At 35.7% G+C, this 26,976-nt stretch overlaps 1 protein-coding gene and 1 non-coding gene across 12 annotated transcripts in view; both read left to right on the top strand.

Moving 5' to 3' along the window:
• Positions 1-26,753, top strand: part of FAM184A (family with sequence similarity 184 member A) — a 127,689-nt gene extending 100,936 nt beyond the window's left edge. For 2 of the 11 annotated variants that reach the window (XM_040474504.1, XM_040474501.1), the window contains 8 exons: positions 5,876-6,029; positions 10,043-10,170; positions 11,634-11,818; positions 12,243-12,389; positions 19,348-19,465; positions 22,069-22,173; positions 24,637-24,839; positions 26,406-26,753. In XM_040474504.1, the coding sequence (XP_040330438.1) occupies positions 5,876-6,029; positions 10,043-10,170; positions 11,634-11,818; positions 12,243-12,389; positions 19,348-19,465; positions 22,069-22,173; positions 24,637-24,839; positions 26,406-26,487 (1,122 nt within the window). In that variant the 3' untranslated portion in view covers positions 26,488-26,753. Of the gene's footprint in view, positions 1-5,875; positions 6,030-10,042; positions 10,171-11,633; positions 11,819-12,242; positions 12,390-19,347; positions 19,466-22,068; positions 22,174-24,198; positions 24,540-24,603; positions 24,840-25,674 lie in introns of those variants that run through there. The other 9 variants (XM_040474502.1, XM_040474500.1, XR_005790013.1 and 6 more) reach the window with 8 other exon arrangements.
• LOC121030158 (U6 spliceosomal RNA) lies at positions 21,498-21,604 on the top strand. Its single transcript, XR_005790089.1, has one exon. It is a non-coding gene; the product is annotated as a U6 spliceosomal RNA (small nuclear RNA).
• Positions 26,754-26,976: the final 223 nt, after the last annotated feature.

The following is a 26,976-nucleotide window of genomic DNA, read 5'->3' as shown; positions in this document are numbered from 1 at the left end:
ACTGATTCCAACAATACAGTAAAAAAAATCATTCTCATGGTCAAGTGGGATTTATTCTCTGGTTGCAAGGGTTCAATATTCAGTCAGCATGATACATCACATATGATCATTTCAAGAGATGGAGGAAAAGCATTTGACAAAGTACAACATTGATTCATAATAAAAACCTTTAACAAACTCAGTTTAGAGGAACATACGTCAACTAAATAAAGGCTTTATGTGAAAAACCTATAGCTAACATCACCCCCAATGGGGAAAAAAGAGCCTATCCTATAAGGTCAGGAACAAGACCAGGATGTCCACTGTCACCACTTTTATTCAGGATGGTACTAGAAGTCCTAAACACAGCAATCAGATAACACAAAGAAATAAAAGACATCCATATTAGTAAGGAAGAAGTATAACTTCATCCTTTGCAGATATGATATGATATATATGATACTACACAGAGAAAACCTGAAAGACTCCACACACACACACACACACACACACACACACACACACACACACAAAGGCTAGAACTGAATAAATGAATTCAGTAAAGTTGTAGAATTCAAAATCAGTGTGCAGAAATCTATTGCATTTCTGTACGCTAATAATGAAGCAGCAGAAAGTGGAATTAAGAAAATAATCCCATTTGTAATTGCACCAAAAATAATAAGATAGACACCTAGGAATAAACCTAACCAGAGAGGTGAAGGATCTATACTCTGAAAACTTTAAAACACTGACAAAAGAAATTGAAGATGACACAATGAAATGGAAAGACATTCCATGCTTATGGACTGGAAGAACAAATATTCTATTTAACAAATACTAAAATATGTATACTACTCAAAGAAATCTACACATTTAATGCAATCCCTATCAAATTACCAACAGCATTTTAGAACAAACAGTCCTAAAATATTTATGGAATTGCAAAAGATCCCAAATCGCCAAAACAAACTTGAAAAAGAAAAGCAAAACTGGAGTCATTACAATTCCAGACTTCAAGTTACACTACAAAGCTGTAGTAATGAAAACAGTGTGGACTGGCACAAAAATAGACATACAGATGAATGGAACAGAATAGAATATCCAGAAATAAACCCACAGTTTTCTGGTCAATTAATCTTTGACAAAGCAGGAAAGAATATCCAAAAATATCTCTTTGACAAATGGTATTGAGAAAACTGGACAGCAACATGCAAAAGAATTAAACTGAACCACTTTCTTACATCATACACAAAAATAAATTCAAAATGAATTAAAGACCATGGGGCGCCTGGGTGGCGCAGTTAAGCGTCCGACTTCAGCCAGGTCACGATCTCGCGGTCCGTGAGTTCGAGCCCCACGTCAGGCTCTGGGCTGATGGCTCGGAGCCTGGAGCCTGGTTCCGATTCTGTGTCTCCCTCTCTCTCAGCCCCTCCCCCGTTCATGCTCTCTCTCTGTCCCAAAAATAAATAAAAAACGTTGAAAAAAAATTTAAAAAAGACCTAAATATGAAACCTGAAACCATAAAAATCCTAAAAGAGAACACCAGCAATAATTCTCTTGACAACTTTCCATGGCAACTTTTTTCTAGAAAGGTTCCCTGAGGCAAGGGGTACAAAAACAAAAATAAGCTCGGGACTGCATCAAAAAAGGAAGCTTCTGCACAGTGAAGGAAACACTGAATGGAAGAAGATATTTGCAAATGACATAGCTAATAAAGGATTAGTATCCAAAATATAAAAAGAACTTTCTATGACTCAACACCCAGAAAAGAAATAATTCAATTAAAAATAGGCAGAAGACATGAACAGACATTCCTCCAAATAAGACATACAGATGGCCAACACATTCATAAAAAGATGCTCAACATCACTTATCTTCACAGAAATGCAAGCCAAAACTACAATGAGAGATGACCTCACACCTGTCAGAATGGCTAAAATCAGTAACATAGGAAACAACAGGTGTTGACAAAGATGTGGAGGAAGAGGAACCCTTGGGGTGCCTGGGTGGCTCGGTCGGTTAAGTGATTCTTGGTTTTGGCTCAGGTCATGATCTCATGGTTTGTGAGTTTGAGCTCTGCATCGGGCTCTGTGCTGGTAGTGCGAGCCTGCTTGGGATTCTCTCTCTCCCTCTCTCTCTGCCCCTTCCCTGTTTGTACTGTCTCTCTCTCTCTCTCAAAAATAAGTAAATAAAAACTTTTTTTTAAAAAAGGAACCCTCTTGAACTATTGGTAGGAATGCAAACTGGTGCAGCCACTATGGAAAACAGTATGAAGGTTCCTCAAAAAATTAAAAACAGAAATACCTGAGGCGCCTGAGTGGCTCAGTCAGTTAAGCATCTGACTCTTGATTTTGGCTCAGGTCATAATCTCAGTTTGTGAGATTGAGCCCTGTATCAGGCTCTGTGCTGACAGCATGGAGCCTGCTTGGGATTCTCTCTCTCCTTCTCCCCTGCCCATGCCCTCTTCAAAAAAATAAACATTAAAAAAAAATAAACTACCCTATAATCCAGCAATTGCCCTACTGGGTATTTACACAAAGAATACAAAAACACTAATTCAAAGGGATATATGTACCCCTATATTTATAGCAGAAGTATTTATAATAGTCAATATGTGGAAGCAGCCCAAGTGTCCATTGATAGATGAATGGATAAAGATGTGGTATATATATCCAGAGGAATATTATTCAGCTATAAAATAGAATGAAATCTTGCTTTTTTAGTGACATAGATGGAGCTAAAGACTATAATGCTAAGTGAAATAAGTCAATCAGAGAAAGACAAATACCATATAATTTTACTCATATGTGAAATTTAAGAAAAGAAAAACAAATGAGCAAAAGGAAATGAAAGTTAGAGGCAAACCAAGAAACAGACTCATAAGTATAGAGAACAAACTGGATGGTTACCAGAGGCGGGTAGATGGGTTCGAAGATGGGTGGAATAGGTGATGGGGATTAAGGAATTCACTTGTCATGATGAGCACTGAGTGTTTAATATAAAAACAATAAAAAAAATCCCTTCTCCACAGAAGTTAATGTTTGTGTGTATAATGTGAATTGAAAATAAACAGCAATTTCATTTTTTAAAAATGCAATGGCGTCTTTCACAGATTTAGAACAAATAATCCTAAGAATTTGTATGGAATTACTGCAAGACCCTGAACAGCCAAAGTAATCTTGAGAAAGAACAACAGAACTGGAGCTATCACTCTTCCTGATTTCAAACTATACTACTAAGCTATAGAAATCAAAACAGTATGGTACTGGCACAAAAACACAGACCAATGGAACAGAATACAGAGCCCAGAAATAAACCCATGGTCAATTAGTTTACAACAAGAATATATAATGGGAAAAAGACAGTCACTTCAATAAATGATGCTCGGAAAAATGTGCAAAAGAATGAAACTGGACCACTTTCTTATACCATATACAAAAATAAACCCCAAATGGATTAAAGACCTGGGGCGTCTGGGTGGCTCAGTCAGTTGAGCATACAACTCTTCATTCGGCTCAGTCCTGATTCCAGGGTCATGGGAACAAGTCCTGCATCAGGCTGTGTGCTGGGTATGGATTCTACTTAAGATTCTCTCTCTCTTCCTCTGCCCCTCTCTCCTGCTCTCTCTCTCTAAAAAAGAAGAAAAAAGGAAAAAAAACATTTTTAATTAAAAGTAAAAAAGCTTTTGCTAGTAAAGGAAACCATCAATAAAACAAAAAGGCAACTCAATGAATGGGAGAGGATATTTGCAAATGATTTATCCAATAAAAAATTACTATTCAAAATATATAAAGAACTTATAGAACTCAACACCAAAAAACCACAGTCTGATTAAAAAAACAGGTGGGAGACCAGAATAAACATTTTCCAAAGAAGGCATACAAATGGCCAAAGGATACAGGAAAAGATACCCAATATCACTAATCATCAAGGAAATGCACATCAAAACCACAATGAGATATCACCTCTCAGAATGGCTGGTATTAAAAGACAAGAAATAACAAGTGTTGGCAAGGATGTGGAGAAAAGGGAATGTAAATTGGTGCAGCCATTGTGGAAAACAGTATGGAGGTTCCCCCCAAAATTAAAAATAGAGCTCCTGCGTGATACAGCAATTTCCCTTCTGGGTACTTATCTGAAGAAAATGAAAAGATATCTGCACTCCTGTATTCATGGCAGCACTATTTAAAATAGCCAAGATATAGAAGCAACCTAAGTGTCCATCGGTAGATCAACGGATAAAGATGTGTGTGTGTGTGTGTGTGTGTGTGTGTGTGTATGACAAGATACACACACACACACACACACACACAAAATGGAATATTACTCAGCCATTAAAAGAATGAAACCTTGCCATTTGTGATAACATGGGTGGACCGGGGGGTATTATACTAAGTGAAATAAGTCAGAGAAAGGCAGATACTGTAGGATTTCACTTGTATGTAGTGAACAAAAAGAAAACAAATGAAAAAACAAAACCTAAACAGACTAAGAAATGCAGAGAATGAACTTGTGGTTGCCAGATGGGAGGAGATGGGGGCGGGGAGGGGGGGAATGAGCAACGTAGGTGATGGGGATTAAGGGGTACAAACTTCCAATTATAAAAGAAGACCTGGAGATGTAGTAAAGTACAATATAAGCAATATAGTCAGTAATATTATAATAACTTTGTATGGTGATAGATGGTGATTACACTTCTGGTGACTATTTCATAGTGTTCATAAATGTTGAATCAGTATGTTGTATCTGAACCTAATATTGTATGTTATCTGTACCTTAACAAAGGTGCATGCGTGAGTGCGCACACACACACACACACACACACACACACACACACAATTAGACCTGATTGTTAAATAATCTTTTTGTTGGTATCATTTGTGAATGAGAATAACATATAACCTCTTGTATCAGTACTTTAATTTTATCAGTCTCTTTAGAACGTTAATCATTTTTCAAAAGTTGTGCATCACTAGGTAGCTAAGCTACCTAAGTAACTAAAGTTGTCTAGATTAAAAGTTCCATATTTTACTATATTTAAAGAAACCTGTGCTTTAGTTTTCAGAAATAAAACACTTGAGAAACAGTGAGCATAAGTAGCCAAATATTAACTTATAAAAACAGGATTTTAGAGTAATGGCTAGGGAAATATAGCCCTAGTTACAACATGGTATCTTTCTCAGAAACCTTTCATGTTACAGATTATGGTAAGAAAAACCCTTCTTGTCAGTTCAGTCTGTATCCTTGAGGTACGCTGAGCTCTGTTTTTCTCCCGTGGCCACATAACTTCTCTTAGTTTTAGCCACATATATGTAGTCTATTTTCTCTGGTTAGGCTTGTAGAACTAATCATGTGAGGTTTGTTTACTTTTCCAGTTCCCTACTCTCACAGATTTTCTTCTGTTCCCAAATGCCTGTAGAAAGTCATTACAAAATATTTGATAAGGTTTGAGTTGTAAAAGCCATCTGTCATCTGTCTTTTCCTGATCAGATGGAGATCTTTTCTTGTTAATGCCCTCCTCCTCTCTTCCTAAGTTTGTGCACACCGAGGAAATATTCGTTCATTTAGGTGCCTTACACCCCTCAACAACTTCAGAAAATGACTTTAGTGAAAAACTACCTTAGGTAAAGGGCTGACATCCCAATTTAAACACAATACATTGGATCAACTGGTTTCATAAGGATTGTTCTACTGAAGTGACCCTTTTAATTTAGTTTCTAATGGTTGTTATATATAAAATATCCTTGAAGATGAATTAAAAATGCCTTGTTTTTCTTAAATAACTGAGTTTTAGTAATTTATTTATTTTTTGCCTCCCCCCACAATTTTTTATTTTGCTTTCATTTTCTTTCCTGTATTCTAACATAATAAATTGAATACATTTCTCCTGTTTTAGGCTCTTGAAAATCATTTACAACAAAAACATTCTGCAGAGCTTCAGTCATTAAAAGATGCACATAGAGAGTCAATGGAGGGCTTCCGGATAGAAATGGAACAGGAACTTCAGACTCTTCGGTTTGAATTAGAAGATGAAGGAAAGGCTATGCTTGGTATTTTGAAAGGATTATAATCTTGTCATATTTATTTGTATCTTCTTTAAAATTCAACATGAAATGACAAAGTTTTATTTTTAATTTTTGACACACCAAAATGAGTATCTAAGTGTTTTGCATATTTGAAGTTATCAGATGAAGAGGTGAGTATGGAGGAGTAGAATGGATAGAACACAATGAAGTGAGGTCCCCTCACCTTTCTCCGTACTCTGGCTATGTAAGCAGCACTCACTGGGGCTTCCATCTATGAAGAGACTAAATGGAGTTGCCCTGACTTTCCAGTGACCGAAAGGAGTAGATAAGTATGGAGCCACACGTCCTTAGACATGATAGTCATATGGGTTGTTTGTTTTTGTTTCTGTTTTTGTTTTTCCCACTTCAGGATTTTGTTTGTATGAGAAAACTCTTTAGGTCTGACTTTTTGCTTAGGTATTTTTCAGATATTTTTTATTGGGATTTTAATCTTTGAAGTGTTCAAATCACTACCCTTCTTATGAAGAGATCAGTTGAGTTTTGAAGAAATACTGCATAGGTATTTAAAGAGTTTGGGGGTGGGGGGGTTTGGTGTTGTTTGGTAACTTTATTCCTACCATCTCATTTTCCTTCTGTTTGTTTTTTTTCCCCAAAATCTCTTAATATAAGTTTTTATTGTATGTTGTCACATTTCAGTGGCATATGCTTTCTAAGTAGGAATTGGAAACAGAGAAGACCAAAGTGTTGTGAATACTTTGGGCCTCAAAGGCAAAGCCATTTGACCCAATACATCATCTCTATTATTGCTGGGAGCCCTAGGCCAGGTCGTCATAGTTCTCTCCTCTTCCTCTGTGACAAGACACTGCAATAGCCAGGGTGAAAATCATCGTGAGAATGTTTATCAAACATTTGTGGAATACCTGTTTACATGCTACAGAAACTGCTGAGCAAGGAGAACTAAAAAGTGAACTGCTGCTCTGTCTTTACATACAAGGAGCATACAGTCCAATGCAGAGGTAGCCTCTGGAGAATTCTGGCCCAAGGGAAGCACAGACTTTCCACAACTGTATGAAAAGAAGTAGAAACAGGCCAAGTGTTAGCACTATTGTTTAGTCCATTGAAACTTGATTAAATACCTCTTTGTTGACAAAAGGACTTTTTGTGATTTTAAACTTTTTTATTTTGAGATAGTTATAGATTCATATGAGCTTGTAAGAAATAATACAGAGAGATCCTCTGAACACTTTAGACAGTTTCCCCCAGTGGTAACATCTTTCAAAACTGTAGTTCATATCACAACCAGGATACTGACATTGATACTGTCAAGACACAGAACACTCCCATTACCATGAGGATCCCATTTATAGCAACACCTACTTCCCTTTCCTCCCCACCTTTGATGCCTGGTAACCATTAATCTGTTATCCATTTCTATTATTTTGTCGTTTAAAAAATGTTATAAATGGAATAACATATCACCTTTTGGTGATTTTTTTTTTTCACTCAGCATAATTCTCTGGAGATTCATCCAGGTTGTCATATGTATCAATAGTTTGTCCCTTTTTATTGCTGAAGGACAATTGTTATTCTTTACCCATTGAAGGACATCTGGTGTTTTCAGTTTTGTGTAAGAGTAAGCTTTCATTTCTCTGAGATAAATGCCTAGGAGTAGAGTTGCTGGATCATATGATGATTGTAGGTTTAGTTAAGAAACTGTTTTCCAGAGTGGCTGTACCTTTTCACATTCTCACCAGCAATGAATGAGTGACAGTTTCTTTCACATCCTTACCAGCATTTGATGTCACTGTTTTGTATTTTAGCCATTCAGATAGGAGTGTGGTATTACCTCATTGTGAATTTTACTTTGCACTTCTCTAATGGCTACTTATGTTGAACATGTTTTCAGGTATTCATTTGCCATCTGTATATCTTTTCTAACTGGATTGTTTGTATTTTTACTGTTGAGTTTTGGGAGTTCTTCATGTATTCTAGGTACCAGTCCTTTGTCAGGATCCTTCAGGTCTACATTTTGCACCCCTTATGCTATTGAAATTACTGTCCCTGAAGTCACCATTGAACTATGAAATTCCAAATTCATATATTCTCACTAGCTCTCATCATATTTGCTCTGTCTGCATCATTTGACCTCTTTGACCTTCTTGAATCTTCTTTTCCAATTGGTCTCCATGATCATATACTCACCGCACTGCATTCTGACCTCTGCTTTTTAAGAATCTTCACTTGCTGCTCCTGTTTTCTATGCATCTGTTAAATATGGCTGTTTCCCAATCTTTAGTCCCCAGCCTTTTGGTCTGTTTTTCAGTCTTCAGGCTTTTCCCAGTTGATTGGATTCACAGCTATGGCTCCAACTACTGTCTATTGTGCTAGTGACTCCAAATATGTATTTCGAGACCGAACTCCTTTCCTTGTGAATTAGATTTCTATTTCTTATTGCATATTAGAAAGTTAGATATTGTAAGTTATATTCTATATTTTTAAATATTAGCTTACCATCTTTCTCAAGCCCAAAGTGTATTGCCATTCCTGTACCTTCCATTTTAACTAAGACTGTCACTGTTTACCCAGTTGCCCAAACCAGGAAGCTAGGAGAACTTATTTTCTTTTGCTTCCACATTCTGTTATTTCCACCACTTTTCATAGTCATATCATTTTTCACCTGGGTTATTGTCATAACCTTCTCACTGATCTTTGTTCCTTCAGTTCATCCTTCAGACTCCAGTCTGGCTAATCTGTGTAAGACTCAAATCTCACCATGTAACTTCCCAACTTTAAATCTTTCACTGATTCCCATATACCACCTCACTGCCTGTCAAGTTTTTCCACTGAAGCCGCCCTTCATACCAGGGGAGACTAAACTTATGCCCTATGTGGAGGCCTCAGGAAGAGCCTAAATTGACTAGCTACAAGCACAGCATTTCTTTGAAGTCATCTTATGTTTTACCTTTAGAATATATAATTTGCATTTTACTCACATCTCCTTTGTATTAACATGAAAGTAATGACTTTCCCCTAAATCTTTAAGTACAGTTCATGTTTCAGATGATGATATTGTATATGCTAAAAGTCCCTCAGATATACTGCCACACATATCCCAGACTGAGAACCATGAACCTAAACATAAAGTAAAAAGCATTTTATGCTACAACTTTCTCAGACTGGGCTCCATTTTCTTTCCAGTATGACCACATGTTCTGTGGGCATCTGCCACACCATCTTCCTATAGTTTACCTGATAAATTAGGTTCTCTCTGCTTTTGCATATCTTATCCCTTTCTCATTTATGCTTTTCTCTTTCTCCACTTGGAGAACCCCTACTCAGTGCTATAGACTGAGGCCCTGTGACAGTTCCTTTGTGATAGCATTCCTAATTTCCTTCTCCTAGGAAATGGTGCTTCCACTGCTATGCTTTCCTCATAACTAATATTCATTTCTGATATTCCACTTAATTCCCTGGCACTTAATTTCCCTGTTGCCTATGCAGTTATTAGAACAGGGTCATATTTTGTTCTCCCTTAGTATAGTACCAGACATTCAGTAAATGTGGATTGTATCAAATAATCTCAAATTCAAATAAAAATGATGATTTACAAATCACTAAGAGCACTCACCAGCCAGTGCTTAACATCTTTCAGAAATATTGTGGAAGAATTCTTACCTGGGTGGGAAGTTGCTTCCTAAATGAATATATGTTGTGGTATTATTCAGCTCTAAAATGATGTTATTCCAGTAGTGAATGAGAAAAGTTAAAAATATTTCATTTCCATTAGCACCTTACTGCCAAACTCAAAGCATATATGGAAAGTCCTTGATCTATTGAGCAGATGAAAATTTTCTTGTTCTTATCAAAGCTGGATAACCTTTAAATTCATGACATTCTATGACAGTCTATCATATTTTAATGGGCATATACAAGTGTCCTAATTTTAAAAACAATATTCTGTGACTTTTATAATTTTTACATAAAGTATCAGTAATATTTTTCAATATACTAAAGCTCTTTTTTCCCTCGGATTCCAGCTTCCTTACGATCAGAACTAAACCATCAACATGCAGCTGCAATTGATTTGTTACGGCACAGTCATCATCAAGAATTGGCAGCTGCTAAAATGGAATTAGAACGAAGCGTAGATATTAGCAGAAGACAGGTAAAGAAGAACATGTTATGGGATGATTCCTTAAATGTGGATAGATCTGAATGTTCACAATTTTCTGAAAATTTTGTAATAACTAGTATTTACATTAGTTACTATTTACTACCTATATTGAAGAGCTTTATTTTTAAAGGGAAATAAGGTAATTTGACTTATTATATTGGTCATAAAATTACATTTTATGACTTTTTAATTGAATATATTGAATTTTACTTGCATCCTGAGAAAGCGATCAATGAAATATGAATAACACAAAGAGTAAAGACAGAATACCATAAAACAGCATTGTCTATAGGCGGACCTCTTCTGTATCTGCTATCTACTGTGGTAGTCACTGGCCACATGGGCCAAATATGTCTAGTGTGACCAAGGACCAGGATTTTCAATTTTGTTTAATTTTAAATCATTTAAACTTGAATTTAAGTAGTCATGCTGGATAGCATAGCTATGGAAGTAGTAGGTCCTCAAAAAAAAAAAAAAAAAGAAGATATTTCCATACCACTCTAGCACAGGTAATATTTATGCTTTTTAAACTTCACTCTTTAATGAAGTGTACTTCCTTTAATTAGAGAATTTATGATCTTGAATATATGTCTATCCAGGTGGAGGGATTTCTAGGCCTAGTGTAATGAAGTCCATTATTTTTTAGACTTAAGACTTTTACTTTGTTAGTCTTTAGCTTTGTTAAATGATCAGCTCAAATTTTCTCTTCATTGCTATGAAGTTTTAAATGAGCCACCTTATAATCATGGAGGGAAGTTCTATCTTCAACTATGCTGACACTGAAATTGACAATATCTAGTAGACATTGTGAAAAACAGTGACTTCTAGGAATATGGAAGGGAGCTTATCTTTCAGACAAGGTAACTGTTAGATCAGCACAAAGCAGACAAAGTCTGCTTTCTAAACCATATGATATGTGTGTGTTGGGATGGCCTCCCTAGATGCAGAGAATTTTTAGATTAAAGGACAGTGGTGCCAGCATTTTACTGTAAGCCCATATAACTTGGTGAGTATGTAGGAGCCCTGCATTCTAATTTGAGCTCTGCCATTCATATACATCCTCCTTGAACAGGTATCTCTTGGGTATTGGTTTCCTTGTCTGTAAAATGTGTGGGAAATTGCATTTTATGGTCTTTTGGGCCTCTTGTCACCCTGATATTATCCATATAAACTGTATCCATATAAACACTTCATATATATATGGAAAAAGAAGAGCCTTTAGATTTTTTTCAGCAGTTTGCTTTCGAAGCAGTGTCATTACATTTGACATTCCAGTATGTCGTTTTCTTTCCTTTAGATAAATGCAGAAAGCAAATATTAGAATACGTTTAAGAATTATTTGTAGGGGTACCTGGCTGGCCGAGTTGGTAGAGCATGCAATTCTTGATCTCGGGGTTGTGAGTCCAAGTTCCGCACAGAACTTACTTTAAAAAATAATTATTTGTATTTTGCAGAGTAAGGAACATATGTGTAGAATAACAGATCTACAAGAGGAATTAAGGCACAGAGAGCATCACATCTCAGACTTGGATAAGGAGGTACAGCACCTTCATGAAAATATAAGTGCCCTAACTAAAGAATTGGAATTTAAGGGGAAAGAAATTCTCAGAATACGAAGTGAATCTAACCAACAGATGAGGTATGTCATTAATCACAACAGACAGAATATACAGTGTTACCTGAAAGACTGCTATAATAGTAGTTAGCAATACATGCTTATTTTTATGACTAGACTGCCTTCTCGTAGATATTGAAGACCACTCCTTTATTTGTTGATGGCTGTAATTTAGAACATAGATAAAATGTTGGTATTTTGAATAATATGTATGTACTCATTAACTTTGGAAACTATACAATTAACTAAAAGCTTTATAAAATGTAATTTAAAAAGCATTAAAGGAGACAACTTTAACAAACTCAAAGATAGGAGCAAAGTAAGTTATTTTAGGCTATTTCCATTAATTTTCTCTATATTATACATAAAACCATTTCAAATCTGTAGAATATAGAAAGTTTTGAAAGCTTGATTTCAGAATAACATTTTCTTAACCAAAAATAAACAGGTTGCATGAACAAGATTTAAACAAGAGACTTGAAAAAGAGCTGGATGTCATGACAGCAGACCACCTCAGAGAGAAAAATATCATGCGGGCAGATTTTAATAAGACTAACGAGCTACTCAAGGAAATAAATGCAGCTTTACAAGTGTCGTAAGTCATATTATATTAAAGAAAATTCATATGTGGGACATAAACTGAGGAGACTGTGTCTAACCTCAGATTAGCTATTCTTTTTAAATCTAATTAAGGGATACTTAAAAAAGAAAACCTAAGTGCTATATTCCAGATGGTAATTGCAGTATGATATTTTATTTAACGAGAATAAGGCAATTGAATGTTTCTCAGCTGCCACTGTTCTGGTTCTGCTAGGACAGTCCTTGCCTAAAGCCTGTCCCTCAGGATCTTGAACCGACATGCCATGGTGAAAACTCCAAAGATGTCCATTATATAATATTAAATACAAAGGGCATATTGTGGCCAAAAGGAATATTATGATCCTATACATAAACTAATAATACATATTTTATATACAAATATCAAAAAATCTTGAAAAACAAATACAGAATTTTAATGACAGTACTTCCATCTAGAGAGTGGATTACAGGGTATTGGAAGTGGAGAAGAGCAAAAACTATAAAAATATCTTATACTCTACAGAGAGATTGTTGGAATTCATACAAACATTTAATATTGATTTGAAAAATTAGTGCAAGTTAAACATCACAGATAGTTACTACTCATACATAGTAACTCCAGTATTGTTAAAACCAAGATTTATCACTGTTGCCTAATGTTTTAAGAAAGTATTTAATAGCTTTTCTCTTTTCTCCACATTTCTAAACTCTTATAGCCAATGTGCAAATAACATTCACTCCATCTCTGTGCCCTAAACCCTGGTCCAACTTAAATTATTTTAGAATTAATTAATCTACTCTAAACTGCTGCTGCTGCTGCAAATGGTTTATTCACCTTTAGTCTATCTTCTTCCAGTCAATTTAAAATGCTGAATAAAAATATGTAAATATCTCCACATAGTTCAGTAAAGTCAAAATAGTGACTAATCCCGTTAACCTTAGTCTCAAAGTGAAACTTAAACTCCTAGTGTCACTGTGCCTTATCCACCTGTGTCCACCACACTGACAGTTTCCTTCTGAGATTCTGTTACGTTTCCTCTACAGTCTAGAATAATCTGTTGTTACTACCTGATTACCTATCCCCATCTAAATATCTCCTCACATTTTATTCATTTAACTGATTAAGCTTCATAGTTGCTTTTGTTACATATATGTAACATATACAACCACATTCACTTCAGCTGAAACAAAAAACAGACCCCAGTTGTTGGTATTTACTTCAGTGGTGGCTTCTCAAGTGAAGTACTCTGCAATGGACACACAGGATTTTCGCATTAGTAGGCACTTGAATGTTTCCTGAATGCATTTTTTGAGAATTCTAACATTTATCACATTATGAAGTTATACTTGAAATGATGAGGAGACCTGTGAGATCATTTTTCCAGTCACGATGATTTCTGGTGTTTCCTGGTTTTGGAGGTAATATTTAAATCCTTTTGAGCTACAGTAAGAGCTCAGGTATCTTCCATGTAGAAGAGTGCATCCATCACCTTAGGCATTTTGCAAAAATTAGTTACAGTAAACCCCACTCTTGGCTTTCCCTTCTCCTGGCCTCAGTGTTACTCATTGAGCAGAGACTGAAATCCTGGTATCTCCCTCTTCACAGTCTGAAAAAACATGCTCACAAAAATAACCTGTGTCTATCCATGTGTCCTGTCTCCTTAGGAATGTTAATTTACAAAGATTAAAGATTTGTTTCTACTTTATTCTGTTTTATATGGTTTTACACATTAGGAATTTTCAGTAGATAGTAAATAACTTAGTTTTGCTAATTATGGTAATTTTTAATTGAATTAGTATTACTCATGGGTCAAATATTTGATCTGCTTTTCTAGATCTACCACTTGTTTTAGACTTCAGCTAGATCCATGTTAACCAACTGTATTTCTTTTTCCACCAGAAAACTGTTATCATACAATTAGTCTCTAGTTTAGGTATTTACTCTTTTAGTTGAAACCAAACACACACTCAAATAAATGTATTTAGACCAGGGCTGCCCAGATTTTTCTATGATAACGAAAATGTCCTGTATCTGCTCTGCCCAGTACAGTTGTTACTAGCCACAATCGCTGTTGACCATTTGAATTGTGGCTAGTGCCACCAAGGAATTGAATTTTTAATTTCATTTTAATTAATATAAATATAAATAGCCACGTATGGACTAGTGGCTACCATATTGGGAAAGCACAGTTTCTTGTTTTTGTTTTTTTGAGAGACACAGAGACAGAGTTTGCAAGCAGGGGAGGGATAGAGACAGAGGGAAACACAGGATCCGAAGCAGGCTTCAGGCTTTCAGCTGTTGACACAGAGCCCGATGCGACGCTCGAACTCACAAATCGCAAGATCATCATGACCTGAGCCAAAGTCAGACAATTAACCAACTGAGCCACCCAGGCACCCCTGGAAAGCACAATTTTAGACAGTTGAGATATTTCTGCCCCATATCCTTAAATGCAGCGTGCTTGGATCTGCTGAATGCCTTCATCAGTGGTGATGAGCAGGGAGACTGCATTCCAGGTTAAGGAGCTGGGGGGACACAACATTTGAACTATTCTTAGCCTGTTGCAAAGGACTATGGACACCTTACTGAAGTTCCTAATCAACTGCATGCTAACTTTAAGTCTTTGAAATTGGAAAAGCCCTGTGGAATCATAGAAGTGGGTGGTAGTGGAAGGGCTGCAGCATTATGGGTCAGGCTGAAGCCTGAAGTGGAAGGGCCTCTCGAGCAGCTGGAAGCTTTATTTCTGTTCCTGCCCCAAACCCTGTTTGGACTTCAGGGAAGAGGGGAATGGAAATTTAAAGAATGGAAAGGTACCCTCTAAACATTGTAGAAATGGTGATGAGTTCTGTAGTTATGGAATGATTACTAGAAAACCCCCTCTCTAGTGCTAGGTACTCAAGTCTTAGATTTTCTGATACTCTATAGAAACTATTTTATTTTCCTGAGTGGGATAGTAGTAAAACCCTTGTGTCTAATATGTCATAGTTTTTGTTTGTTTTAGGAACAAATGAGAGAATGGCTGTTTTAAAGAACTTTAAGCCAAATCAATCTATATAGAACGTGGGTGGGGTCATGACATCTTTATTATGCAAAAAGGGGAGTTCAGAGATTATTATTGATTGTCTAGTTTACATTAACTTCTCACTGTACTGAAACAAAAGGAGTTTCTTCTTGGGGGAAGCATTGAGTTTTCTGTATGGGGCCTTTAAGTAGGTAAGTAATCCCTAATTGAAAAAACACTCCACCATATTGGAATTACCACTCTTTAAAAGTTGTTGATAAAAGAGTTCTTTTATCTATACTACTCTAATCATCTTTTGTTGTTGTTGTTTGATTTTTAAATTACCATTCAGGTTGTGTTCATAAGTTTTGTGAGGTAAGGAGATAGTAGTCTGTGCCCATAAATTATGGGGAAAGAAAGGTTCAACATTAAACTTCTTCAATTATTGTATTTCCTTTCCTTAAACTGTAGAGAAGGATGGTATAATAGAGTTTATTTTTATATAGTTAAAATTCTAAAATATATGTGTGCCAATACTGTTTGGCCTATAATCTCAATTTGCTGACTTTGTCAATTATTTTTATAAAGCATAGGAGTACTGCCACCTTGAAAAGTTTTTTATATGTTTTATACAGCTTTTTTATGTATTCATATTTTTGGTTTGTGTTGTTCATGAACCCTAGACATTGACCTATATATTCCCAGAGCCAAAAAAAATCAGGGCATGCATGCCTGGGGAGAATCCAACAGTGACCTAATTAGTAATTATATATGTTTTACTTCTAGTATTACTTTCTTCTAGTATGTTTTCTCTAGTATTACTTTTTTTAATTTTTAAAAATTTTTTTAATATGAAATTTATTGTCAAATTGGTTTCCATACAACCAGTGCTCCTCCCAACAGGTGCCCTCCTCAATGCCCATCACCCACCCTCCCCCCCCCCATCAACCCTCAGTTTATTCTCAGTTTTTAAGAGTCTCTTATGGTTTGGCTGTCTCCCTTAACTTTTTTTTCCCCCTTCTCCTCCCCCATAGTCTTCTGTTCTCAGTATTACTTTTAATGGGAATCTGTATTTTGAGTAAAAGACTATACAAACTTGTACATTTCCCCTCAAGGCAGTGTTTCCCAGGCTTTATTAACCTTTCAGAATTTGGTCATTTCTGGCTACCAGCTACCTTTGATACGGTTTTCATATTTTTAATTGACTTATAACTTAAAAAATTTAACAGGAAAACTTGATTATTTCTGCAGTAAAACCATTATCACCACTGAAAAATCATATCCATTTTTCTTTTTTTTTTAAACGTTTATTTTTGAGAGACAGAGTGTGAGCAGGGGAGGGGCAGAGAGAGGGGGAGACATAGAATCAGAAGCAGGCTCCAGGCTCTGAGCCATCAGCACAGAGCCCGACAGGGGGCTTGAACCCACAAACCATGACCTGAGCTGAAGTTGGATGCTCAACCAACTGAGCCACCTAGGCGCCCCTGTATCCATTTTTCTAAATAGAAGTTAGGCTGGGGCACCTGGATGGCTCACTTGGTCAAGCATCCTTACCATTCTTGTGGGTTCTTGAGTTTGAGCCCCACATTGGGCTCCATGCTGTGACAGTGCAGAGCTGTTTGGCCCTCCCCCCTCATGCTGTCTCTCTCTCTCTCTCTCTCTCTCTCTCTCTCTCAAAATAAATAAACTTTAAAAATAAGTAAATAAATAAATAGAAGCTAGGCTGTAATTATACAAATGTAAATTCTGTGAAAATACAACAATGTTATTAGATCCTAGCTACTATCTGATGCTGCAGGCCTGCCCAAGTGGTATGAAGTAAGGTAATAAGCATATGTTATTAAGGCCATTTAAGATACATAGAACAAAACTGTGACTTTTTTCCTTCTTGTGACCAGAAAGATTAAAGGAGAATAAAACTAAGATCATTTCCTGTACCACCAGTTGTTCACACCTAGTCTTTAGGAAGCAGTGCTGGCCTAGAGTTCACAGGGGCAACTGAAGAAAGAGATTGTTGACCAGTGTTGGCTTGAAATGGATCAGAGTAATACCAAGGGTTCTTCCTGTTAGGATTTTGAAAGACTTGGTAATTCTGGAAATATATTTGCAAGTTAAATCTAGATCATTTTACTTGTTCTCTCCTTTAATGCTTTCCCATTTATATTTATATGAATGGTTTCTTCAATTTAATCAATTATTTTTTCCCTTTAATATCCAGGTATCTTTTAAAAGGTGTGTGTGTGTGAGAGAGAGAGAGAGAGAAAGAGAGAGAGAGAGAGAGAGAAAGTCATTTTGTGGAGAGGATTAACTGATGACAGTTTTGTAGGTAAAGCATGCTTTACCTAAATGAGAACTTACACTAGAATTGAGGCTCAGAGCAAAAAAGATGGGTCATGGGTTGTAAGTGATTTAGACTTACTTTTCCTTAACTTCTCATTGTACTAGAACTAAAACAATAGACATAATAGTTTTATTTTTTTTAATTTTGTTCTGTTTTGGGTTTTTTTTTCCATAATAGTTTTAAATAAGGTGTTAAATTGAGTTTTTTTAGTGATCATTTACTGCCAAGTATTCTTGTTTAGCTGCAGGAAGCAATTCAAAAATCTTGTATTTTGTGTTTAATGATAAAGTTCTACAGTGACATCTTGTGGCTACTCCAGTATTAAACCCAATGCCTTTTTCCTTGACTGGATTATTGTTTCTCAAGCTTCTTAAAACTGTTGCCCTTAAAACACTGTATCACTATAAAATGCAAGTCCCTTTATGTGAGCCCCGTGAATCACATCTTTCACTCAGTCTGCATGGTCACAAAAGAACAAAAGTAAAGACAGTGAAACTAACCTCAAACTGAACTGACAAAGACCAACTGATTCTGAGACTGCCCCTTCCTAACCCCACACTTCCCTTTACCCACACACCTCCCTAAACCCTCTAGATTAGAACTTTAGCTTGGAGTGAGTTAGTGTAGGAGTTTACTAAAATTCCTAAAGTACACAGAGATTCTTGTACCCATTTAGAATTAGGGGGTGGGAGATCACAGAATCCTAGAAGACAGATTGTCTAGAAGTTATTCAGTATTTGTTGAGTGAATAAGTTTTTCTGTGTGTCTTCATCCACCATGATTTTATTGAGCTTAATTTCTATCCTTTTATTTTCAAAGGAGTGAATTTTTAAGTCTTTCTATTTAAATTTTCTAAAATTGAAAGTACTTCTTCTGTAGCAGTTTCCATTTGCATCCTCTTCATTCTGCCTTGTCCTATATTTTTGGACCCTGCATGGTCTATGGAGCCTCTGCTCATAAAGGGTGGCCTCTATCCTGGAGTCTTCAGTGGCATTCAGTCCTGTTGCCTTCTCGTCTCATTCAGGGCAGAAAAAGGGAAAAATGAAATTATCTGATGTACTTTTTTTACAGTGTAATGTATTAGCTGATAATACAGAATTTTTAAATTGAGTTTCCCATAAACCGAAAAAGAATGATGTTATTATATGTGTCCTTTGTTTCCCTTTCCTCTGTATCTTTTCTTGTCCCTTGTCCCTTTTCGATATGTTACCAATCCTTATGTCATCACACAGGAGTATAATTTTGGTAAGTTCTCCTGATAGTGAGCCTGCAATTCCAGCATCAAACCTGTATTTAGAGGTATTATTCAATATATCATTTCTTCTACAGAACTTACCTCCCCTCATCCCCACACACTGTTGAATGACTTACAATGAGTGAATTCTTCCAAAAGTAACCTGCAAAGTCTTTAATAAACATCATCTACCCTGTAGAGGCTTTAATAAGGCTATTTAATAAGCTATCTTAGCTTTAATAAGCTATTGAGGCAACCATGTTATTCTGAAAAGTTTTAAGGAAAAAAGTTTGGTTTTAAATTTTGTATGTGTTCAGCTGGACTATTTTGAAAACTGCAGGTATTAAAAAGGATGTGTCTGAGTCCTATCAATGAACTAAAGGTTTCTTGTTTTCAGACTAGAAGAAATGGAAGAAAAATATCTAATGAGAGAATCAAAACCAGAAGATATACAGATGATTACAGAATTAAAAGCCATGCTTACAGAAAGAGACCAAGTCATAAAGAAACTAATTGTAAGATTTGCGGGGGGAGGGGGAGGTTGTAACCATGTTAGTAATCAATAGACTGTGGGTTTGCAAAACATGGAAAAGTATTAAGTAATGCTAAGTGAAAATTGAAAGTATAAACTATATGCATTGTGATTGAAAGTTTATTAAAATGTTCATGAATTAAGAAATACAAAGTAATTAAAAATTTTAAATTTGGTATTAGGGTAAAGGGATTGTGCTTCTTTTCAGTATTTTTTTAAGAGTCTTTTTTAGGACATATGTTTAAATAATATGTCATTGCCAATGTACAGTTAATATACGTTTGAAGTTATATACAAGGTACAGCTAATATACTATATGAACAATATACATATTGTTCATGTAGAATTAGAGTTGGATAGGAAAGAAGAGTCGACACATGCATGCATCATCCTGTACCGTATACTTCCAGTTAGTCATGTTAACTTACGCTGATCCAAAGGGATATTCCATGGGAAAAGGGTTCCATTTTGTTAGGGTTCTAAGAAAGGCTTCAGGCTCTCTCTTGAGAGTCTCGGTCCAAACTGAGGTGTTAGGGTCTCTGACCAGTCCATCAAAGAAGAAAATACAGATTTAACAATAAATAGACTGCCTTCATTGAAGCTATTATTCCTTCATGAAATACACAAATGTTTCATAATTCATGAAACATTTTAGAGTCTTCTGATCCATAATTAAAGTATTGTTTTTTACTATCACTAAAAAAGAAAAATCTTTCAGAGTAAAACTAAAAATAGAATGCTAATCACTCTATTGGCTCACTGATCTCCTCAACTGAAAACTGTGGACATTAGCATGAAAAGAGAGCCTAGAAGCATTTATTTCTGAAGTCCTTTTTCTTTAACTTATCTATGTTAGCATCTAGGAAAGCTATCCTGTTGGCTGGGACTAGAAGTTCCTGCCAAAAGCAGCAGGTCATAGATTGGGGTTCATTATGGAGCCAGGAGCAGACATTGGCAAGATTTCCCAGGCATTGTGAACATGAGCACAGCCCTCATAGATTGCTTTGATTACATTACATTCCACACATGAAGTTATTAGCAAATATATTAAGTATATTTCATCCATGGTAGAAACAGCTTTTCCAGTTCTTAGCATACGTCACAGATATAGTTGTATTTTATCCTCATAACAGGATAGGTATCAGACTTCAAAGAATAAAACAAACTCAAAGCAACACCTAGTTGGTGACAGACTAGGAATCCAGCTAAGGGATGTTCTACACGCTTTCCACTATACCCTGATTCTGTCGACTCTGAAGCATGTGGGCTGAGATTAATGATACAAAAGGTAGTGGTAACTAAGAAGGGAATGAAGAATCTAGTTCTACTAGAGCACAGTCCTGCATTTCACACTCATGTATTTATTTCCTAAAGTTTAGTTGTTCAGTTGACATATACTGGTCACACGAAAGGCAAAGATTTATCTCTATGTAGGTCACTGTTTCTCTGGTCAGTGATTACCAGTGCTGTAATACAGCTGACCCTTGAATAATGCAGGGGTTAGGGACACCAACTCTGTGCACAGTTGAAAATCCACACATAACTGGATTCCCCCAAAACTGAATTACTAATAGACTACTGTTGACTGGAAGCCCTGCTGATACCAAAGTCAGTTAACACTTATTTTGTATATGTATTATTACTGTATTCTTACAATAAAGTAAGCTAGAAAGAAAAATGTCACTATGAAAATACATTTACAGTACTGTACTGTATTTATAAAAAAAAAATCAGTGTGTAAATGTACCCACACAGTTCAAACCTGTATTATTCAAAAGTCAACTGAACATTGAGGTTTCAGAGAGGAGATTAAGCAAGATGAAATGTATTTGCAGTACTGAAGATAATGCTGTATCAGTATCACCTTTATAGAAACAACAAAACCATGTACACAACTCCATGAATGTAAGTTAAGCATGTTCAAACTGCACAGCCCGCAGTTTGGAATAGAGATGGGACCAAGGAAACCATTTCGATCCAATCTTGAAGGGAAAAGTTATTAAAGGGTACAGAAGGTGCTCACTTCGGCAGCACATATACTAAAATTGGAACGATACAGAGAAGATTTGCATGGCCCCTGCACAAGGATGACACGCAAATTCGTGAAGCGTTCCATATTTTAAAAAAAAATTAAAAAAAAATAAAGGGTAGAGAAGAGTCTCAAAGCATAGGGTATTGGAAGGTTTTGATAACCATCCCACCAGCAGTCCTTAAGACACTGGCAATCAGATTTAGAAACCTTTGGGGCGCCTGGGTAGCCAAATCGGTTAAGCGTCCAACTTTGGCTCAGGTCACAATCTCACGGTTTGTGAGTGAGCCTCGCGTGGGGCTCTGTGCTGACAGCTCAGAGCCTGGAGCCTGCTTCGGATTCTGTGCCTCCCTCTCTCCTGCCCCTCCCCTGCTCATCCTCGCTCGCTCTCTCTCTCTCAAAAATAAACATTAAAAAAATTTTTTTAATCTTTGATGAACAAGGTGTATAAATCTTCAGGTTTTATATTAAATTTTGAATGGAATGGCATTTATACATTACAGTTTTAAATTTTCAATAGAAAATGTCTAAGTGACGTTTATAATTCTTTTGCATAGGAGGATAATAAATTTTATCAGTTGGAATTAGTCAATCGAGAAACTAACTTCAACAAAATGTTTAACTCAAGCCCTTCTGTTGGTGTTATTAATCCATTGACTAAGGTATGTGCTGTAAACACCATAAAATAGGGATGTAGTTTAAAACTTGCTTAAAAAATTGTAATATTTAGAGCAGCATAGGATAAAGCTTACAAACAATGTTTTCAATTTAATATTTAGGACTAAAATCTATGAATTCTTTATGTATACATTTTCACTGAACGAGGCTAATATTTTTGTTGAGAATTCTTATTCCTTAAAACATTTTATTAATTATAAACCCTTGGTTTCTACCATTCTGTTTTTCATATCGCCAAAGAAAACTAACTTTTAAATCTCCTCAGGATAATTTCTTGTCATTTTCTTGGTGTTCACTATTCTCTGTGGGATCCTAAAGGTACTCCAGCCCTGTATACACAACAGCTCTCCCTAACGTAAAGCCTAAGGCCTGCCATCTTAATGGACGTTGCATTGGACATGTATTTTGTTGCCTACCAGTCTTTGGAAAAAGGCTTTACTTCTCTCAGTCTTAGGACCTCTCATGACAATTAAAATTGAAGACGACCCATTTTTTGGGCCATCTTTGTTACTCTCTTAGGACAGATAGAAGAGCCTTGTAGACAAATGAGATGGACATGGCTAAGTCTTACACATCTTTGTACCCCAGCTTCCTATGGCTCCCCTCATAGTGCTTTGGGTATAGTAGGTAATCAATAAATACTTGTTCAGTTGCAAACTTCATCACATATTCTATAAGCTACCACAGGTAAGTGAATAAAGCAAATAAGAATAAATAATTATATTGGCTTCACAGGAACTTCTATATCTTCTGGAAGACATCAGTAATAGAAATAAAGTACTAGTGGTAAAGCTGTCTTTTGATTCAGATTTAATTAATTTGCCCATCATGCCTAATTTCTATTAGGCCCTTAGCCAGAAACTTTTGTTTTCAAAGCTCATAAGAACTTCTCTGTTAAGAACATGGGATTCTATCCTTCCTTCACAAGTTAAAGTGCTCCAAACTTTAAACTTAAACCTTTAACATAGAGTGACTTAAATGTTTTATGAAACAGAATGACTAAAGTAGGGAGGCATATAGCTTCAGAGCCTAAAATACTGCCTGGCACATTGAAGGTTCTCAGTAAGTAATTGGTGAATGAATTAATATAGTTAGTTTCAGTTTTTAAGTCCATAATTTAGGATGAAATAAGCTTTTAATTAGAGAGCAAGATTATGAGACTTGCTGAAACAAGATAATAAAAAGGAAAATATTTCTAATATATTTTGTGGAATTACAGTTTTAGCTATAAAACCATTACCGTAGAACTTTATAATAATACTTTTATAATAACACCAATAACACTTTTATAATAACAGTATTTTTTTTTCTTCAAATAGTAACCTTAAATGGGCTTATTTAATGCCCTCTGGTGACCAGAACAAGAAAATGCACACAATACATCTTTGTTAATTTTTGAATGACTTCACCTTTCACTAATATTGTGATTCTAGAAGATATCCTTTCTTTTTTCAGTTATGCTAAAGACTCTTTGTCAGAGACTCCATGACTGACAGAATATGACAGAGGGCAATCTGTAGATAGCAAGTAGATTACTTTGTAAATAAAGGAAAAGGCCAATTAGGCTTTTTTTGTAAAACACTCAAATCATTTTGCAGAAAAATATTTCATAAATTTAACTAGTACACATTTAGTAAAAGATGGGAGTATTAAAAATATCTTGCAACTTGTGAAGTTTTATTCTGCACAGCAAGATGAGTGCGAATAAAATAGAGACTTAAGTTAATGATTTGTAAACTGATAGGTTTTGATACTCTGATTATATTCCTCTTGCTATCTGATTTTAAAGACCAACTAGAAAATAAAAAAAGATGGATCACTTTTGTTTTATATCCTTTAAATGCTTTTAAAAGATTATGAGCCAATTAGTGATACTACCAACTGGGAAATGAGATTTAATTATGCAGACTTAATTTTCTCTTGTAAGGCAGCTTTGGGTCTTAAGTGGGAATGTGGAATATGTCTCAAACTACTGTGCCAAGTATTTTTTCACTTCCTCTTTTTTCCAGACAAGGACTGCCTCCCTTTGACAGAAGGCTAAAGTTCACGGACCTCTCTTTAAAACTGTTTAACTTTATACCGTCTTCTCCTAATTTGAGCCCAAATCCGTTTAGCCTTGTGGTATCTTCACGACCTGCTCCTTCCCCATTTCCTCACCGTATTCTTTACCCTTTGGCATTCTTTCTGTCTCCTCCCCTCCCCATGAACACCAATCCTCATTCTTTTCTGGCCCAGGAGCATGTCTGTCTGTGAGGATTCCATGTAGATAAAGAACACCTCCAAGGATCCCCAGACCACACTTTGGGTGACACTGTTTCATTTTAACATCCCAATTTAATGTAAAGCTTCCGAAAATTTTCCATGCCAAATTTATATCTTCTACTATTCCTATTTTCTCATTTGTCCTTATACAGGGACTATCCTCACATGTATTATTTTTAATGCAGCAAAAGAAGAAGAATGATAAATCACCAACAAACAGGTTTGTGAGTGTTCCCAATCTAAGTGCTCTGGAATCTGGTGGAGTGGGCAACGGACATCCTAACCGCCTGGCTCCCATTCCTAATTCTCCAGTCTACGATACCGAGTTCAACAGCAGCAAACCACTTCCACAGCCAGTGCCACCTAAAGAGCCCAAGACATTTTTGAGGTGAGCCCCGTCTCACCAATGATTTTTTTTCTCTTTTCTTTTTTAACCTGAGAAATTTACCTTCTTACATTGCAGAAATTCACTACTTTAAGGACAGCCTAGGGAAAAAAACATATTACTGTGAAATCTTTTCAAAATATATTTATCACTTCTCTAGAGAACTTCTTTTTGGCTGTTCAGATTTTTTAAAATTTCTTGTCAGTTTTTCTATATACTGAAAGAAGTGCTAATTCTTAATATTTATGGATAATTGCTTCATTTTGAGTATTGTAGCCAATTTTTTCACTAATCATCTTTATTACAGAACTTTAAATTATTTTTTATTTCTGTTATATTTTTTCACTGTCTTGTTTGCCAGGCTTATTTACAAATATATATGCTTACTGCCAAAATAAAATATACGTAAGCTCTGGGAACTTCATGATCTACGTAAGCAAAAAATAAAAAAAATTTTTTACCATTGACGTTCCAATTTTAAGTTAAACTCGGACTTGATTAAATGCATTCACAAGGAGAATTTGAATGAAACCCAATTGTTTATCCATTAAATAAAGTCAGAAAGTACTGGTTTTTGGTAAATGTTTACCTTACTATTACTGATTCTGTGCTGCTTTAAATTTACTGTTTAACTTATTCCTACTAAATCTCAGCTGTGTCACCAGTAATAGCCTTACAGGTAGACTATCTTTTTCTAGGGTAAGTGATTACATAGTTAATGACAAATTGTTTTAAAGAGAAAAAATAGCAAGAATGAAAATAGTCAAATACGTTTTGAATGTGTCTCCTGCTAAATATTTTGTGTTGCTTATTTTCCCTTGTGCATGGGTATGTTCAGGTATCAGTAAGATGCATGTGCATGAGCTCAAGGAACATGACTACTGGAGTTTCCATTACACATTGTTGCGTGCCTTGTAATTTCCCCCAAAGACGGTAGGGATTCTTTTATTTTCTCAACTAGCCCAAAGACTCTTTAGTTAGAATTAAGTATAAATTTGAACTTTGAAGATGGAGGGGAAACTGGCTTCTGAATGGTACTCCTTTCCCCTTAGAGTATTTGCTTATGGAATTATGATAGTTCAATATAAATATACATGTAGTAAAAATACTGTACCATGGCTTAGTTACTTAAGTTAGTTATATTTGAGGACACATCTGTAAAAACCAAATGCTTCTGTCAGATTCTGAAATTTTAATTAGCTAGAAGAAAAGGTGCCGAAAAAGAGGAATGTTATCTTATTCTTATTTCTCACAATTCCTCCTGAATTTTCTTTATTCAAAGAAGGTGACATTATTTTTCTCAACTGTCTGGATTTTGGGGTTTTTTTTGTAATTTTTTGTAATTGTTTTGATGTGGCTCCTCCTTAACTGACTTCATCTGAGCTGCTGATGCACTCTCACACTCTCATGGAGTGGAGAACCCAATCTAGTGTAGAGGGGTCTACAAAACACATCTAATGCAGGGAACCACTTGTGGTCATCTACACTGGTGTTTTTTTGTGCTTTTCCCTTCGTTTTGCAAAACAGCTTAATGCTGGGTTACATGTCTCTCTTTTTTTATGAATTCAGTCCTCCTCAGAGTGAAGCTTCCCCGGTGGCTTCTCCCGATCCCCAGCGCCAGGAGTGGTTTGCCCGGTACTTCACGTTCTGAAAGAGTAGTGTTGGCAACAGCTCTGTGTGGACTGTTCCTAAGAGCATGACCTTATACAGACCATTATGTGAACAGGCTTTCCTATGTCAGACACTGTGAATGAGAAAGTATTTGTCTCTCCAATTTGCAAATACACTATTTCCTGTGATATTTACTGGAATCACTCTACTATATTATGTGTGTAATTATAACAGTTATTTTTATTTGAGATGGAGGAGTCTTTAACCTTTGTAATTACTGCATAATAAATTTTATTAGAACAAACAGTGCTTTTCATTTTTTTCTAGTAAGTTTGAGTTTTTAAGTATTTTTTAATTCTAGGTAAGACTTACCCAAAAAGTGTTTTCTGAAAAGAGTTTTCCTGCATAATAACAAAATATCAAATTATTTGACTTCAATAATCAAAACAAAATCAGGATAGGTAAATCTACTCATTTGTTCCATTACCATGTATAATATAAACTGTGTCCTCTAAATGTACAAGACTAT

This window comes from Herpailurus yagouaroundi, unplaced genomic scaffold (assembly GCF_014898765.1).
Source record: "Herpailurus yagouaroundi ecotype Mexico unplaced genomic scaffold, PumYag 139, whole genome shotgun sequence".
NCBI lineage: Eukaryota > Metazoa > Chordata > Mammalia > Carnivora > Felidae > Herpailurus > Herpailurus yagouaroundi.
The sequence above is the reverse complement of the archived record's forward strand: the minus strand, read 5'-3'. Positions and strand labels throughout refer to the sequence as shown.